General features: G+C 42.1%; 1 protein-coding gene and 1 long non-coding RNA gene across 2 annotated transcripts; one reads left to right on the top strand and one right to left on the bottom strand.

The window, feature by feature from the left end:
- Position 1: 1 nt before the first annotated feature.
- Positions 2 to 433, top strand: LOC111239689. Its single transcript, XR_002665881.1, has 3 exons — positions 2 to 37; positions 138 to 155; positions 347 to 433. It is a non-coding gene; the product is annotated as an uncharacterized LOC111239689 (long non-coding RNA).
- A 5355-nt stretch (positions 434 to 5788) lies between these two features.
- LOC111239693 (major histocompatibility complex class I-related gene protein-like) lies at positions 5789 to 17822 on the bottom strand. Its single transcript, XM_022769582.1, has 7 exons — positions 17570 to 17822; positions 17148 to 17417; positions 10034 to 10312; positions 7179 to 7481; positions 6735 to 6836; positions 6425 to 6442; positions 5789 to 6249 (listed from the first exon to the last, which is right to left on the bottom strand). Exons 1-7 carry the CDS (start codon positions 17613 to 17615, stop codon positions 6236 to 6238), a joined length of 1032 nt encoding a protein of 343 aa, XP_022625303.1. The 5' UTR covers positions 17616 to 17822; the 3' UTR covers positions 5789 to 6235.
- Between the last annotated feature and the right edge of the window lie 223 nt (positions 17823 to 18045).

The raw sequence follows: 18045 nt of genomic DNA, 5'->3' as shown, positions 1-18045 counted from the left end.
TCAGTCACTGGATTCATGGTTTACAAAAAGAAGAAAGGTGAGAGAGGAATAGAAAGATCACCTGACTGTTACAATCCTTTTGACTTTAGTCTGTGAGTTGATGTTTTTATCCAGATTTGTTTTTTCTTTGATTTTAGCCAAACACCCTCCACCTCGTAAGTAAAACTTATTTTCCTCTATCTCCAATGATCTGACACTATTTATACTTTAGATTAAAATGTTTTAAACATGATTTTGTAGATGAACTTTTTCAAGACATTTACTACATTTCCTGTTTATAAAAGTTCAGTGCTGGATGAGTGACTTTACACAGTTTCTCACAAACAGTGTGTTTCTGCTCTTACAGCTCCTGACAGCGACTCTGAGCTCTCTGAGAACCTGAATCCAGAAACCTGACAAACACTCAGGCAGTGAGCTCACATGGGAGGGAAAAGGTGACGTGTGACACATTATACAGCTGAAAGAGTCTAAATGTTGTTCTCCTGTAGCAAAAGTGCAATAGCTTTATATGAACAAAGTGGGATTAAGAGATTAAAACAATCTTGCTTGAGGTAAATGTCAAATATAATAGTTATTTATCAAATTTTTTCACGATTGATTATTTTATTTTATCATTGATCTTACATTGATGCATTAATCTGTTTTTGATCATTTTTGAATGACAGTTTCTGGTTTTACAATAACTCAATGAAACATCTAATTAACCTCTGTTTGTTATTGAAACCATCTGCTTTTCTTTGGTGAAACGGTTCATGGTACATAAATAATGAAACATTCATCATAGCAGAGGGATTGCTACCTGCTAACTGATTAGTCAGACTGGTGGAACCAGATACACAGTGATGGTACTTGGACTTATAAGTGGGATTTTCATATGATGTTGTCTTTGAACCAGTTGGACCAGCCCATGTGGGCTGATCCTGTAGATATGAGGCAGAGGCAGCGACCGCAGAGTATCTGCTCTTTGACTGAATGAGAGAAGGATTTAAAAGCAGCTTAAAGCAACATTTGCTCAGGGTTAGAGAAGGTGTCGTCTGTCAGAGGCTCAGTAGATTCATGACATCACAGACTGACACCCACTGCAGCGTCTAGTTATAGATCAAAACTCATTTAACAGGTGAACTGGTCATCTACAGGACCATCAAATATAAAATGTGTTGTTCTTTCTTTTGCTGCTGATGTTCTACTTTTCAATAAAGTTCAATTTTCTAAAGATTGTCTTTATTTCTGAAGTTCATCTGTGACTGTATCTGCAGGAATATGAATATTAGTTGAGCTGTCAATCTTCTCACAGAAGAGCTGGATGAGAGCAGAGTCAGCTCCTACACACGTTTAGCTTAGCTTAGCATCAACACTGGAGATAGGGAGAAAATCACAGTCTTGTTGACCTGTTATGTTAATACAGGTGGTTTTTACCAACAATACACTGCTACATGCAACAACTACTTTCCCCGCTCAGAGTAAGTTGATAGATGTTTCTTCTGAAAGCTGATAGGTCAGTTAAGATGAACTCTGTGGCTCCTCCTCAAACATGAAGAAATAGCCTGTGTTTTCCTGATGTGACGTCATGTGATGTCAAAGTGGTGAAAATGTTTCTTAATGTGCAGTTTGTTTAATTTGACAAGGATAAAAAATAACCACTACAACTGTTTTTATTTTTTATTCCATCATATTTCAATCAGCTCCAGTGAGTTCATCAGGGTCTTGATTCATGTTTCTGTGTAAAGTTCAGTGGGATCCTCTGTTACCTGTTCCTGCTGCTTCCACTGAAACTCTGCGTCTCAGCTGCTCTGCTGCTGAAGTCCAATGTCTGCAGCAGTAGTTTAATGACACTGGTGACTTCTTAATGTTGTCTTTATAATACTGCAGTCCTCTGAGTGTCCTTTAAGACTGTAAGCTGTAACATGCACTGTCTCATGTTATCTAAAACTGAAGCCATACAATCTAATAATACATAGTGTGAGTGAAGAGGCTGAGTAGTGATGAAGTGACGTGACAGAGAAGCAACTGCTCTCCTCAGTGTATCCAGTTTTATCTGACCAGACCAACCAATCAGATATAGATAAACCTTGATCATTTGCATGTGGCTTGTTTATGATTGTTCAAATAGAGAAGGACAAAATAAAATACTTTTCAGTTGTTTTTTTTAATTTTGGGATGAAGCAGGAGCATTTGGTGGAGCATTGTCCCACATGCCCATGCCTCGAGCTGGGCCTGCACGGGACATGTATTCTGTTAACAGAATAAATCTTCATTTCCAAATCCAACTAATAAAATGTAAATCTCCTCAATGAAACCAAAGAGAAGTTTTGCAGTTTGTGGAGAGAAGCTGCAGCGTCTGATTCCTGGAGCCGCCTTCATCTGACGAGGTTTCAGGTTCTGTAGACGATCGTCTCTGCCACTAGATGTCGCACTAGACCAGCAGCATCTCACACCAGGCGGTGTGTGTCAGATCCTTTGCAAGACTCTGTGAGCTACTGTTACCCAGAGCACCTCCAGACAGTTCTGCATCTTTACAGAAGCACGAGTCGATTAATGTCGCCGCTCTGATGTTGAATGACTTACATACACAGAGGAAGCAAACAACTGCCTTAAAAACAATCTGATTTATTTACATCATTTACTCATTGTATACACAGACATACAGTGCATACGGGAAGTATTCACACCCCTTCACTTTCCCCACATTTTGTTATGTTACAGCTTTATTCCAAAATGGATTAAATTCCTTTTTTTGACATCAATCTACACACAATACCCCATAATGACAAAGCGAAAAAGTTTTTTTAGAAATTTTTGCAAATTTATTAAATGTAAAAAAACTGTATTATTGGATGTACATAAGTATTCACACCCTTTACTCAGTACTTCGTTGAGGCACCCTTGGCAGAGATTACAGCCTCAAGTCTTCTTGGGTATGAAGCTACAAGCTTGGCACACCTGTATTTGGGTTATTTCTCCCATTCTTCTCTGCAGATCCTCTCAAGCTCTGTCAGGTTAGATGAGGAGCGTCGCTGCACAGCTATTTTCAGGTCTTTCCAGAGATGTTGATGATCAGGTTCAAGTCTGGGCTCTGGCTGGGCCACTCAAGGAAATTCACAGACTTGTCCCGAAGTCACTCTTTCGTTGTCTTGGCTGTGTGCTTAGGGTCGTTGTCCCTTTGGAAGGTAAACCTTCTTGTCTTCATCTTTAGGTTCCATCATGATCATGGAGGTAAATGTGAAGACCTGTGGGGGAGAGAGACAGACAGAGAGTGCAGTAAACCAGTGTGAGATTGTAGCAGTCAGTTATTATCAGTGGACATCTTTCCTATGGAGACATGAGCCTTGATCCACAGACCCCAGAACAGCAGACCTACAGCTTTATGAGGTTAGACTACAATCAGAAATCATCACATTAAAACTAAGTTTCGAAAGTTTAAACTATGGTTTTGAAACTGAAAAACAGGATTGGGATTTGACATTTCAAAATAAGATGTGACTCTTATCTGAATCAACAGGTGAATACACTCAACATGTATTGACATAGTAGCCTATATTCAGGTGAGCTTGTTCATCTCCTTGTGTATTCAATGGAGAATACACGAGCCTATAGGTGCAGCAGTTTATTAAGACCCATAGTAACGTTTCGTTGTTAGGCGACATCTAGCAGACGTGGTATAAATAGAGAAAAAGTCCATGAGAGGAAGTGGTTAGGGTGGATGGGTCAGCAAAACACAGTATTATGAAACGAGTGTGGTGTCAGTTCCCATATGAAACCAGGATTTATACTGTTTCTATTATCCATGACAGTTGGTTGTTATTATTGTTACCATGACAACAAAGATCATCTGATGTTGATGTTTTTCTGCCTAAACCTAACCAAGCCGTGACTGATATTATAGTAACCATGGTACAGTTGCGTGTTTATTACGGTAACCATGACAACCAAGGTCCAGTACGCATACCGCTGTATGGGTGCTATTTCAGGAGACACTCATATGGGTCGCATCATTTACAGGCATTTATAGAGGCATAAAATAATCTAAAAACATTTAAAATAAAAGTATAAGAAGACATTAAAACTGCATTTAACAAACAATAAAAACAAAAGCAAAAACAAGCAAATAAATAGATAAACCTTAAAAAGAGGTCAAGTTGGTCATTTATTGGGAAGCCTAACAGGAGTGTTTTTAGCCCTGATTTAAATGAGCCGACAGTTTCAGATCAGGAAGATTGTTCCACGTGGTGAGGAGCATAGTAACTAAAAGCTGCTTCACTTTGCCTGGTTTTGATCCTGAGAACACTGAGAAAAACCTGTCCCAGGTGACCTGAGGGGTGTGGCCGCTTCATATCTACAGGTACATTAGAAATGTATTTAGGGGCCAGACCATTTGTTTGGTTTTATCGTTGGTGGGGACATTTTTGTCAGATGGCCGAATTAATATGTGCTTGTTCTTTATCTCTTTATTCTCACGCACACACACATGAAGAGCCTGAGTCTGGAGAGAGTTTATTTGGATTGAATATATGTTTGCTGATATAACTTGTCTAAAAATGGACTTGTCATGTTTTATTTTTCTCTCTCTTTAAACTCTTTTTTTCATTAACAGAAATAGTGACATGATAGATTTTCAATATAATCTTACAAGTAAATAGAAATAAATATGTATAACCCTGTAGATCCACACAGCTGGGAAATAGTAGCCTCTACAGGGGCCGTATGCCACACAGATCGTAGCTCCTTGTCCAGATTGGACATTTGTGATGTGTGATATTGGGCCATATCAGCTGGAGGCCTACAATATTTTAAAGTGTTGTTTAAGTTACTGTAATGTGACCCAGGGTTATTGTGTTAAGAATGACTTCCTTCCCTTGTTTACATTGTAAAGAACCTTTAGTCTCAGTGGTAGAAAGCCTTGTTGTATTGGAGTGGAATATCCTGACAGTGTCATGTCCATGAAGAGATGTTAAGTTATCTTTAGTTTTGTCTGTCTTGTGACTTGTTTTATTTTGAAAACCTAACTCTCCTCTCGTTTCAGGTAACTTCCTCCTTCCCTTGTGTGTTTCCCACTGGTCTGATTGTCTGCCCCGCCCTGATTGTTTCCACCTGTTTCCCATTACCTTGTGTGTGTATATAGTCTGCGTTTCCCTTTGTCCTGTCCCAGTTCGTCTTGTCACCAGAGAACCATGCCAGCCATGTTGTCCCATGCCAGGTTTTGTAGTCTGTGTTATGTTTTGCCGTAGTCTTGTTGTACATTATTTTGATACTTTGTCTTTTCCTGTGTCCTGAATTTTTGTTGGTTTTCCTCGAAAGAGCGATTTTAATTTGGGTCTTTGAATATATATTCCTCTGTTAGAGTGACTTTCCTTTGCTACTTTGTTATTAAAATATTTTTTGATTGGTACTTTGTCTTGGAGTCGTGCATTTGGGTTCAAGCCTTAGTTCAGTTGTGACAGACAGCAGGAATTAAACATGTTCTTCGTGCCTTTGAAAATAATTGTTGTGATCCATTAAAAATGAATGAATGTTCTTTTAAATGTTTACAACACAATATGTTTCCACTACACAGTCTGTTGACATGTCTGCTCCTCACTCTGAAACACACCCATTTTAACTTTGCATGCACTTTCTAACACAACCAAAAGCTTGTGTATTAACAGCAAGATCAAACACATTTAAACCAGCCTAGATGGTAAGATACAGTATCATCCCCAAAATGAACAAACAGACATGGAGCCATTTCATTCATCACTTCCATCAGAACTTTATTCATCAAAGACAGATACACACATATACATATTTCAACAACTTGAAATAAAAGCAACAGAAATAAAGTGATTGTAACAGCGGCTCAGAGAAAGTGTTTTTATTATTAAATTATTAAAGTAGATTAACAGGTTACAGCACAGATGATTAACATTCCTGGTTAAATGTCTAATCATGACGTCTGATATCTGGTGTAATCTATGATTAAACATCATTCAAGCCTTGATCTACTTCACAGATCAGAGATCATCTCTAATCATCAGCATCAGGAGAACTGACACACACTTTCCAAAACCCTTTAACCACAGCACATGGATATTTACACTGTGAACTAATGCCACTGTAACTTCACTGCAGTCGACTTTCCTCTTCTGATCTTCTTTGGTAACATTTTATGACTGAGCTCCTCTCTTTTTCTGCACATCTGCACAGTATTGACACGATGCAGAAGTCACTGTGATCAGTTAGAAGCTGCATCCAATGGAAATCAAGAGTCTGAAGCTGCAGGCAGAAACAAAAGTGAAGTAGTTTCATTTGAAACAAAGAGGCATCATATGAAAGGCAGGGCTGGACATGAATGATTGAGTGTTAATGTTCAGACACATTCACTTCTCAACAATAAGACATTAGAATGATTAAAATGATTATATTTCATTTGTCATAGAGGGAAACTTACTGTTTGCAGGTCTGAACCCTGAAACACAGAAGAGAGAAATCAATGTCAAAATAAATAAACAATCAAAAATAAAACAAAACTGAATTCATGACACAAAGAAACGTCGTGTTGTTTTGAAGAAATCCCCCATAAATTCACAGATTTTTGCTTTGACTATAAATGTAGAAAACCAACTCTTTACAAACACACAACATCTGTTGAGGTCTTTGCTGCCTGCTCCAGTTGTCCTCTGGCTTTAAAATGACTGGAGATCAGTGAACAGTGGAGTAAAAGTGGCTTCATCATGAGTGAAAACATCTCTGTCCCTCACCATTGTGTTTCCTTCTCCAGATGAAGAGTCCACAGAGAGCCAGGAGCAGCAGTCCTACAACAACTCCACTGACAGCAGCAGCAGGAAACTCAGAGGGAGGAACTGGAACCAGAACAGAACATTCACACTTTGTCTCCAATGCTGGATGGAGATGAACATGTTTCGTCCACTTTAGTTTGAGATCGTAGTGGGAAACAGAATTCACTTCAGTCAGACACAACTGTAGTTTTGCTTTCCTTCAACACTTCAATTAGCTCCACTCCAGAAACCTTGTTTCCCACTCACGTTAGTGTTGTAGTGATGTCACTGTGCCCACAGATGTTATCAAGATTTCAGAAAGAAAGAAAGAAAGAAAGAAAGAAAGAAAGAAAGAAAGAAAGAAAGAAAGAAAGAAAGAAAGAAGTGTGTATTTTCAATCTCCATCACCTCTGATCTCACTCTTACCTTCATTGGTCCTGATCACTGATTTGTCCAGTTTGGTGACGATGTCCTCCTTCACTCCAGAGAGCTGAAACACACAGTCGTACCTCCTCCAGTCTTCAGGTGTGACTGATGAAATGTTCAGGTCAACTCTCATCTGGAAGGTTTCATCATGGTTGGGGAGGATCTCTCCTTGGTCCACGTCCTCATAAAGATCCTCTCCATCTTTCCTCCAGAACATCACAGCTCTGTGAGGGAAGAAACCTGTAGCGTGGCAGCTGACTGGAGAGGAGGGAGTCTTCTGGAGGAGAGACACTGAGGGAAGCTCTGGAGGGAGAGAGTAAAAGTGAAAAAGAGTTAAAAGTGTTTAAAAGTAGTGATGTGCAACACCATTGATACCAAGTCATACCCAGGACCCAACATGCATGCATGTTAATTGACACTTGAAAACTCTTGCCTCAAACTTCTTACAAACATTCTAACTTCACATTTTTTGTCTGAAGAAGTTCCACACGCGATTTCGTTTGCATTCGGCCATCATCAATGTAACACTCTGTTCAGTGGCTCGTGTATTTATAGAGCTGAAGTACATATGACTATGACCGGCGGAAGGTAAAGTAGTTCCTATCAACCAGGTATTATTTAGACTAGATCCTGGTGATAGCATTGTTACTTTCTACTGTCACCCTGTTGATGATAAAAGACACATTTACCCCAAATCATTGAGTTAAGGTATCGATCATTTAATGTGAGAATCGATCCTAGAACAGAAATGTTTGAAATTGGAAGTATCAATATTTCAGTATGGATCTGTACACCACTATTTAAAACATGTTCTCTTCGCGTTAGTGTGACGGTGTTCCCTGTTGTCTCTGTAACAGGCAGCGCACTGATCTGAATCTACTGCAGGTAACATCGGGCTATGCTTGACTACCTCACACAACCCCATGTCAAAGAACCGAACTATCCCTTACCACACGTTTTAAAGGTATCAAATGCATACCATGACAATTATTGATATTGATCAACAGGGAAAACTAATTATTGTGAATATTTTTTGGCCATATCACCCAGATCCATAAGAAACTCCTTCAGGTCATGTGACTCTTAAAGACATAAAGACCTGGAGGACCAGCAATTTTTCACTTTTTAACTCAGACAAAAGTGAAGTTATTGTACTTGGCCTTAAACACCTCAGAGACACACTATCTGATAATATAGTTACTCTGGATGGCATCACCTTGGCCTCCAGTGCTACAGTCAGTACCCTTTGGACATGGACATGTCTTTTACTTCACACATAAAACAAGTCTCTTCAGGGGCTTTCTTCCATCTTTGCAACATTATCCTTATTAAAATCAGAAACATCCTGTCTCAAAAGGATGCTGAAAAACTAGTCCATGCATTTGTTACCTCTGGACTGGACTAGTGTAGTTCTTTATTATCAGGATGTCCCAATCACCTCCATTGATTCAAAATGCTGCAGCAGAGAACTGACAGGAACTAGGAAAAGAGATCACATCTCTCCTGTTTCGGCTGCTCTGAATTGGCTCCCAGTAAAATCCAGAATAGAATAAAATCCTCCTCCTTACCTACAAAGACATTAATGGTCAGACACCTTCGTATCTTAAAGAACTCATAGTTCCCTGTTATCCTAACAGAACACTCCACTCTCTAAATGCAGCTCTACTGTGGTTCCTACAGTTTTTAAGACTAAAATGGGAGGTAGAGCCTTCAGCTACCAAGTTCCTCTCCTGTGGACCCAGATCCCAGTGGGTCCAGGAGGCAGACTCCCTCTACATTTAAGATCAGGTCCTCTTTGATAGGGCTTATCGTTAGAGTTGGCTCACTAAGTGAGTCCATCCCTTAGTTATGCTGCTATAGACCTAGACTGCTGGGGGATTCCCATGATACACTGCTCTCTCTCTCTGTCTCTCTCTCTCTCTCTCTCTCTGTCCTCATTCTGCAGGTCTCTGGAGCATCCAGTATCCAGATCTCCCAATACAACATTACTCATTATTCATCATTCATTCATTCATTCATTTTCTATCGCTTATCCTCTAGTAGGGTCGCGGGGGGGCTGGAGCCTATCTTAGCATCCTTTCGGGCGAGAGGCGGGGTACACCCTGGACAGGTCGCCAGTCCATCACAGGGCAAACACACAGAGACAGACAACCATTCACTCTCACAATCATACCTATGGTCAATTTAGAGTAGTCAATCAGCCTAATCCCCATTTGCATGTTTTTGGACTGTGGGAGGAAGCCGGAGTACCCGGAGAGAACCCACACAGGCACGGGGAGAACATGCAAACTCCACACAGAAAGACCCTGTGTCCGAGCCGGGACTCGAACCTGGAACCTTCTTGCTGTGAGGCGACAGCGCTAACCACTTTACCACCGTGCCATAAAAAACAATGCTCATTATTATTATCATTATTGATAACACTAGTACTAGTATGATATTAGTATGATATTTCCACTATAACAATTAACAATCAACAGCTGATACGACAACACCATAACAGTACCACTGTTATTATTTTAACTGTTACAACAATCAACAGTGTGTACTGTTGTTCATGGTCTCACCCTATCTCTCTCTCTATCCTCTCTCTCTCTCCTCCCCCACCCCCTCTTTCTCCACTCAAACCCAACTGGTCGAGACAGGCAGCCGCCGGCCCTGAGCCCAGTTCTGTTTGAGGTTTCTTCCTGTTAAAGGGAGTCCCCCCACCCCCTGTTGCCAGGTGCTGCTCTTTGTGAGAACTGTTGGGTTTCTCTCTATAACAAAGTAAGGTCTCGACCTCACCCCTTTAAAGGGCCGTGAGTTAATGTATATTATGATTTGGCACTATACAAATAAAAATGAATTGATTTTACCTGTTCTCTGCAGAGAGCTCTTCCCATATTGCACAGACACCTTCAGTAACTCAGGGCAAACATGATGGTAGAAGTTCCCATTGGTTTCTGTATTTGCTATGTTATTATCCCATTTCTGTTTGATGATGACAGCTTCTGGTTTCAGAGCGATCCATGTCAGATTCTTCAGGTCAAATGATAAGAAGTCTTCTCCATCATAACCAATCTTCATAAAACTAGTGACCTCTCCAGAATTTTCATCCCATTCACACCCACTCCTCATCTGCACAATGTGGACACCTGAAAGAGCGTCAGACAAAAGAGACTGCAATTAAAACACTGATACATTTGTAATGACAGAATATAACATGAAAACATTTCTAATGAATACACAGTCTGTTGGTTGAGATGGAGCTTCTTTAATACGTCCATCTAAATGTCCAGTACCTGCGACCAGATGGGAGCAGAGTTCAAAATGGACAAATGATTCTTCAGCTCTGACACAACTGGCCCACCAGCAGAGTTCAAGGGTGGAGAGGAGATTGACAAGGGTGGTGGCAGTGGTGCAGTTCAGGATCTGCTCGATGCTAATACGGCAGGTCAACATTTTAGCATCGCAGAGGTTCGATATCAAACAACCAGCTTCAGTTTTCCTGGAAGGAAGTTTGGCAGAGGAACATTTTGTTGTTCATTTAATGCCATTAGGGAACAAAAGGAGGAGGCTGCAACACATTGAGAACGGTGCTCATGTAGTTTATTGGGCTGACAACCATCACTGCAAAAGGACAACCATCACTGCAGAAGGACAACCATCACTGTAGAAGGACAACCATCACTCCACCACTCCACTGAATTGGGCTTTATGGCAGAGTGGCCAGAGAAAGCCTCTCCTCAGTGACAGTTTCAACAAAAACCTAAAGGACTCAGACTGTGAGAAACACGATTCTCTGGTCTGATGAAACCAAGATTGAAGTGTTTGGTTCGCAATTATAAGTGTCATATCTGGAGGAAACCAAACATGATACTTAGAATTGGTCGTCTGTCTGGAGGTTTCTCCACAGGATCTCTGGAGCTCAGCCGGAGGTTGTCATCAGGTTTTTGGTCACCTCTCTTACCAAGGTTGTTCTCCCCTGATTGCTCAGTTTGGCCAGGTGGACAGTTCTGGGGAGAGTCCTGGTTCTTCTTCCTTTAACTATGATGGAGGCCACCGTGCTCCAGGGAACCCTCAATGCAGCAGAGCTTTTTTTGAATCCTTCCCCAGATCTGAGCCTCAATACAATCCTGTCTCTGAGCTCTGCAAACAGTTCCTTCCTCATGGTTTTTGCTGTGATATGTATTATCAGCTGCGAGACCTTATATAGACAGATGTGTGCCTTTCCAAATCAGGTCCAATCATCTGAATTCACCACAGGTGGACTCCAGTCAAGGTGTAGAAACATCTCAGAAATGATCAGGAGAAATGGAGGAATCTGAGATTAATTTCAAGTGTCATAGCAAAGTGTCTGAATACTTATGTCAATGTGACATTACAGGTTTTATTCCTCCACTCCCATGACAGTCAGAGCCGGAGGCGTATTTTTCTTAGGTTGTACGTCCATCCATCCATCCAATTCTCATGGACACGATATCTCAGTAATGCCAGTATCTCAGTAAGTCCACATAGTTCATAGTTTATTTGCAATATATTTGTATATATTAGTTATTGTTTTTTGTCGATTGCCCTTTGTTATTCTACATCTATAAATAATGTACACAAAGGAAATATTCCTGACTTTAAAGTTTACCAGATATGGAGTTAAACATCCCATACCGGCTGAGCTGAAGAAGCAGTACCGTGTATGCAGAGCCGGGGCTAAGCTAAAGGCTAGGAGATGAAGATATAAGCCTTTTCTACCATCGATCCTCATGGGACATGTCAACCGCCTGGCTAACAAGTATGATGAACTGGAGGCACTTGTGAAGAACCAGCGAGCAAGTCATGAGTGTAGTCTCATGTGTTTCACAGACGTGGTTAAACGACAACACTCCCGACTGTTGTGTGGATTTACCCGGCTTCACTGCAGTACGAGCGGACAGAGACGCCAGAGCAAGTGGGAAGAATAAAGGTGGAGGACTGGTTCTGCTTGTGAACAGTAGATGGTACAACCCCGGTCACAGCACAGTGAAGGAGAAGATCTGCTGTTTGGATGTTGAACTGTTGGCAGTTGGACTTAGACCTATGTACCGAGGGAGTTCTCACACTTTGTCGCCATTGTTGTTTACATTCAACCACGAGCAGAGCCTGCAGTCACGTGTGAAGTCATTCATGAGACTGTTGCGAGAGTACAGACCCAGTACCCTGATGCATTCATTGCAATATCAGGGTATTTTAACCATGTCACTCTCACCTCTCTCCTGACTGGCTTCACTCAGTATGTTGACGGTCCCACAAGGGAAAATAAGACACTGGATCGGTTGTATGCAAAGGTCAAAGAGGCCTACTGTTACCGAGGGTTGTAATAAAGGACTGTATAAATGGTTGTTTGGCTGATCCTGATCTCTAGCTTCGCCCCAGGTGTGTCTGTCAAAACACAGATGCTGACAACTCTTCTTTAGTTTGACTGTTTAATAAGTTCAAGCAACAGTACAGAACATGGGCACAGCTTTGTGTGAATGGTTCTGTCCAGAAAAAAGGAAAAACATATTATCTGGCCCACATTATATACACAAACATATAGTGACATGTGCACCTTTAATATTTGTAATAAACACACACCTTTCTGTATATTATATGCAGTGTAACTAGTTAGCATAAACAGCACAGTCACTAACTTAAATACAGAACAAATACGTAGCTACACGTCCACTTCTAGCTGACCAATTAACAACCATATGCTTTTAAGTTAGCAAGCAGCTCCAAACTAGGTGGCTATAATTATCAACTTATGACACAAAGGATAATGAACTAGCAACATAAATAATACAACTTACAGGTCTCATGGACACACGCACACAATTACAGTGAAACCAATTAGTCTCTGACTGGCAGCCTCCGTTCTCTCTCTCCACTCTGCACTTTCTGCCGTCTTCTGGCTTGCGTGTGCTCGCTCCCGATGCGCGTATATGCCTCTGATCACCGTCACGCGCCTAGAGTAATCGATAACTTCCCTTTCGTACACCTACACTGCTTCAGCTCTACCACCACTTGGCAGATCAGATCATGATCTGGTTTTTCTTCAGCCTTCTTACAAGCCCTGTGTACTGAGGCAGGCTGCAACCACCCGCTCATTCAGGAACTGGACCCCGGCGTCAAGGGAGTCTCTGAAAGACTGTTTTGAGTGCACAGATTGGAATGTCCTGTAGGAGTCACAGGAAAATGATAAAAGCAAGGACCCTGACCTAGAATGGTTGAATGTACCACAGACTACATTAACTATGGACACTGTAATACCAGCAAGGACTGTACACTGCTTTCCAAACAACAAACCCTGGATCACCAGTAACATCAAGACCATCAACCAGAAAAAGGGGGCTTCAGGGATGGAGACAGGGAGAAGCTCAGGTGTGTCCATTATGAACTGAAGAGGAGATTAAAGCAGGAGAAGGAGGACTACAAAAAGAAAGTGGAGAGGAAGCTGCAGCACAACAACACCAGAGAGGTGTGGAAGGGGATGAGGACCATCACTGGCTACAAAGAGAAGAACAGCCAGGCAACATCAGGTGACGTGGACAAGGCCAGTGAGTTCAACCTGTTCTACAACAGGTTTGACACAGCCCCACCTGTTCTCTCTCCCACTGCTTCAGCTGCAGCTTCTCCTACAGCATCTCCTCCACAACCTGACACTGCAGCTGCAACTCCCTCCACACTGGGGTCAAGTCTTCTGTCCTTTACAGCGGAGGGGGTGAGGGCGGAGCTCAAGAGGCTACGTCATGGAAAGGCAACAGGCCCAGATGGTGTGTGTCTGAGGCTGTTAAAGGACTGTGCAGCCCAGCTGGCTAAGCCGCTCCACAGGAGAGCCTTCAAACTGGGAGGGTCCCGGTCCTGTGGAAAACATCATGTCTTGTTCCTAAAGTAGGATGACCGGCAGAGATAAATGACTACAGACCGGTGGCCCTCACATCACACATCATGAAGACCCTGGAGCGGCTGCTTCTCCACCTTCTGAGGCCACAAGTTGAACATGCACTAGACCCCCTACAGTTCACCTACAAGGAACATATTGGAGTGGATGATGCCATCCTTTACATGCTCCACCAGCCCATTCTTACCTGGATGAACCAGGTGGTTACATGAGGATTATGTTCTTTGATTTCTCAAGTGCATTTAACACCATCCAACCCCCCATCCTTAAAGACAAGCTGGAAGAGATGGGGGTGGATCCCCGCTTCACGTCCTGGATTGTGGATTACCTGACAAGACGACCACAGTACGTCAGGCTGGCTAACTGTGTCTCAGGGACAGTGATGAGCAGCACTGGGGCTCCACAGGGAACTGTTCTGGCTCCATTCCTGTTCACCCTGTATACAGCCGACTTTAAATACAACTCTGAGTCCTGCCACATCCAGAAATGCTGGGATGACACAGCTATTGTGGCGCGTATCAGGAACAGGCAGGAAGAGGAGTACAGGCATCTGACAATAGCCTTCAGTGAATGGAGCAACAAGAACTGCCTCCTTCTGAACACCTCCAAGACCATGGTCATGGACTTTCAGAGGTCTAGGCCCACCCTTCAGCCAGTCAACATTCGAGGGAAGGACATCGAGGTGGTGCACACTAAATACCAAGGTGTGCACCTGGACAGTAAACTGGACTGGTCCCTGAACACGGATGCCATCTACCTGAAGGGGCAGAGCCGGCTCTTTTTCCTCAGGAGGCTCAGGTCCTTTGACGTCTGCAGTGAAATGCTGCACATGTTTTATCAGTCAGTTGTGGCCAGTGTACTCTTTTATGCTGCAGTCTGCTGGGCCGGCAGCATGTCAGACATGAACACAACGAGACTGGACAAGCTGGTCAAAAGGCTGGGTTTGTGCTTGGCAGGAGTCTGGACTCACTCAGGACTGTTGTGGAGAGATGCATGCAATGTAAGATGGAGGCCATCTTGGACAATACCAACCATCCTCTCCACAACATTCTGGCAGGACAGAGAAGCAGCTACAGCTGCAGCAAACGTCTCATCTCACTGCGCTGCAGAACAGAGAGGTTCAGGAGATCCTTTGTTCCCACTGCCATCAGGCTATACAACACCTCAGCCAAAGGAAGTGGACTAATCTAATTATTATTGTTTATTTATTATTACAGTGGGGCAAAAAAGTATTTAGTCAGCCACCAATTGTGCAAGTTCTCCCACTTAAAAAGATGAGAGAGGCCTGTAATTTTCATCATAGGTACACTTCAACTATGAGAGACAGAATGGGGGGAAAGAATCCAGGAAATCACATTGTAGGATTTTTAATGAATTAATTGGTAAATTCCTCGGTAAAATAAGTATTTGGTCACCTACAAACAAGCAAGATTTCTGGCTCCCACAGACCTGTAACTTCTTCTTTAAGAGGCTCCTCTGTCCTCCACTTGTTACCTGTATTAATGGCACCTGTTTGAACTTGTTATCAGTATAAAAAACACCTGTCCACAACCTCAAACAGTCACACTCCAAACTCCACTATGGCCAAGACCAAAGAGCTGTCAAAGGACACCAGAAACAAAATTGTAGACCTGCACCAGGCTGGGAAGACTGAATCTGCAATAGGTAAGCAGCTTGGTGTGAAGAAATCAACTGTGGGAGCAATTATTAGAAAATGGAAGACATACAAGACCGCTGATAATCTCCCTCGATCTGGGGCTCCATGCAAGATCTCACCCCGTGGGGTCAAAATGATCACAAGAACGGTGAGCAAAAATCCCAGAACCACACGGGGGGACCTAGTGAATGACCTGGAGAGAGCTGGGACCAAAGTAACAAAGGCTACCATCATTAACACACTACGCCGCCAGGGACTCAAATCCTGCAGTGCCAGATGTGTCCCCCTGCTTCAGCCAGTACATGTCCAGGCCCGTCTGAAGTTTGCTAGAGAGCATTTGGATGATCCAGAAGAGGATTGGGAGAATGTCAGATGAAACCAAAATAGAACTTTTTGGTAAAAACTCAACTTGTCGTGTTTAGAGGAGAAAGAATGCTGAGTTGCATCCAAAGAACACCATACCTACTGTGAAGCATGGGGGTGGAAACATCATGCTTTGGGGCTGTTTTTCTGCAAAGGGACCAGGACGACTGATCCGTGTAAAGGAAATAATGAATAGGGCCATGTATCGTGAGATTTTGAGTGAAAACCTCCTTCCATCAGCAAGGACATTGAAGATGAAACGTGGCTGGGTCTTTCAGCATGACAATGATCCCAAACACACCGCCCGGGCAACGAAGGAGTGGCTTCGTAAGAAGCATTTCAAGGTCCTGGAGTGGCCTAGCCAGTCTCCAGATCTCAACCCCATAGAAAATCTTTGGAGGGAGTTGAAAGTCCGTGTTGCCCAGCGACAGCCCCAAAACATCACTGCTCTAGAGGAGATCTGCATCGAGGAATGGGCCAAAATACCAGCAACAGTGTGCGAAAACCTTGTGAAGACTTAAAGAAAACATTTGACCTCTGTCATTGCCAACAAAGGGTACATAACAAAGTATTGAGATGAACTTTTGTTATTGACCAAATACTTATTTTCCACCATAATTTGCAAATAAATTCTTTAAAAATCAGACAATGTGATTTTCTGGATTTTTTTTTTTTTTCTCATTTGTCTCTCATAGTTGAAGTATACCTATGATGAAAATTAGAGGCCTCTCATCTTTTTAAGTGGGAGAACTTGCACAATTCGTGGCTGACTAAATACTTTTTTGCCCCACTGTATCTGTTTTTAATATTATCAACAATGAACTAATGGACACATGAATTAATGGCAGAGGCACACAACTGCAAGGTGGTAATTCTAGTTCCTTTTTAATGGATTTGTTTACACACACACACACACACACACACACACACACACACACACACACACACACACACACATACACACACACTCAATGTAATTTATTTATTTCCTGTCACCATAGAGAGTCACTTTATCACTTTATAATGAAGCATGCACATACATATTGTAACCTACCTCCACTATGGTTGAAGAGCTGCATGTAAGAATCAACTATGCCTTTGAAGAGCTCAGGCATACTCTCAGAACACCATATGTTGTACTGCAGAAGTTCTTGAGGGTAGATGATGAAAATCATTTTCAGCCAGTCCTGTTTTATTACTACTACCTTTGTGTTGGTGTCGCAGTAACCCACTGTGATGTCATCAATCTGTCCAGCACCAACAAACTCAGGGAGGTTTGTTACTCCAGAAGACTCAGAGATGAAAAACGTCATTGAGTGTTTCACTGTGGGACAAAGAAGGTGTTCAGATTTTCAGCCAGTCTATAAAGTCTACAAAGAAATGTCATGTATTTGCTCTGTTGATATCACTGTCAGTGGACAGAAAATGAAACTGTTTCTGCAGCAAAGAGCTTAAATATTTAAAATGTTTTCTTACCTGGAGATGAAACGTGACAGAAGAGGAGCAACAAAAATAATTTCATCTTGGACTGAAAAACAAGTAGAGCTGAAGAGCTGAGAATCAGCTGATGTGAAGTTTTGCTTCGGTCCAATGATGTTTCCTGGTTTAATACTTACAGGTGAACAGGAAGTTTAACAGGATTGTTTGTTGTTGTCAGCTCTCACATGTGGAACATGAAGCTGGGACATTTTTTACAGGTCCTGTGTGTTTCATGTGAAGTGTGTTACCTGTTGTTCCTACTGAGGCTTATTCTGATCTGCCTGTACTTGTCTACCTGCTAAAGTCCTGTAATGAACACTTGCTTAACCTGCTTCTACTTTTGGTTTAGTTTTCCCTTTGCTTATATATCTTATCTGCTGCATAGATACCCCACAAAAACATCCTGGGTCACACAGAAAATGGCGATCACATGTTTATGATAGGATCACAGCCACAGAGTTCAGCTTCACTGA

This window comes from Seriola dumerili, unplaced genomic scaffold (genome assembly GCF_002260705.1).
Source record: "Seriola dumerili isolate Sdu_G_001 unplaced genomic scaffold, Sdu_1.0 BDQW01004066.1, whole genome shotgun sequence".
Taxonomy (NCBI): domain Eukaryota; kingdom Metazoa; phylum Chordata; class Actinopteri; order Carangiformes; family Carangidae; genus Seriola; species Seriola dumerili.
The sequence above is the reverse complement of the archived record's forward strand: the minus strand, read 5'-3'. Positions and strand labels throughout refer to the sequence as shown.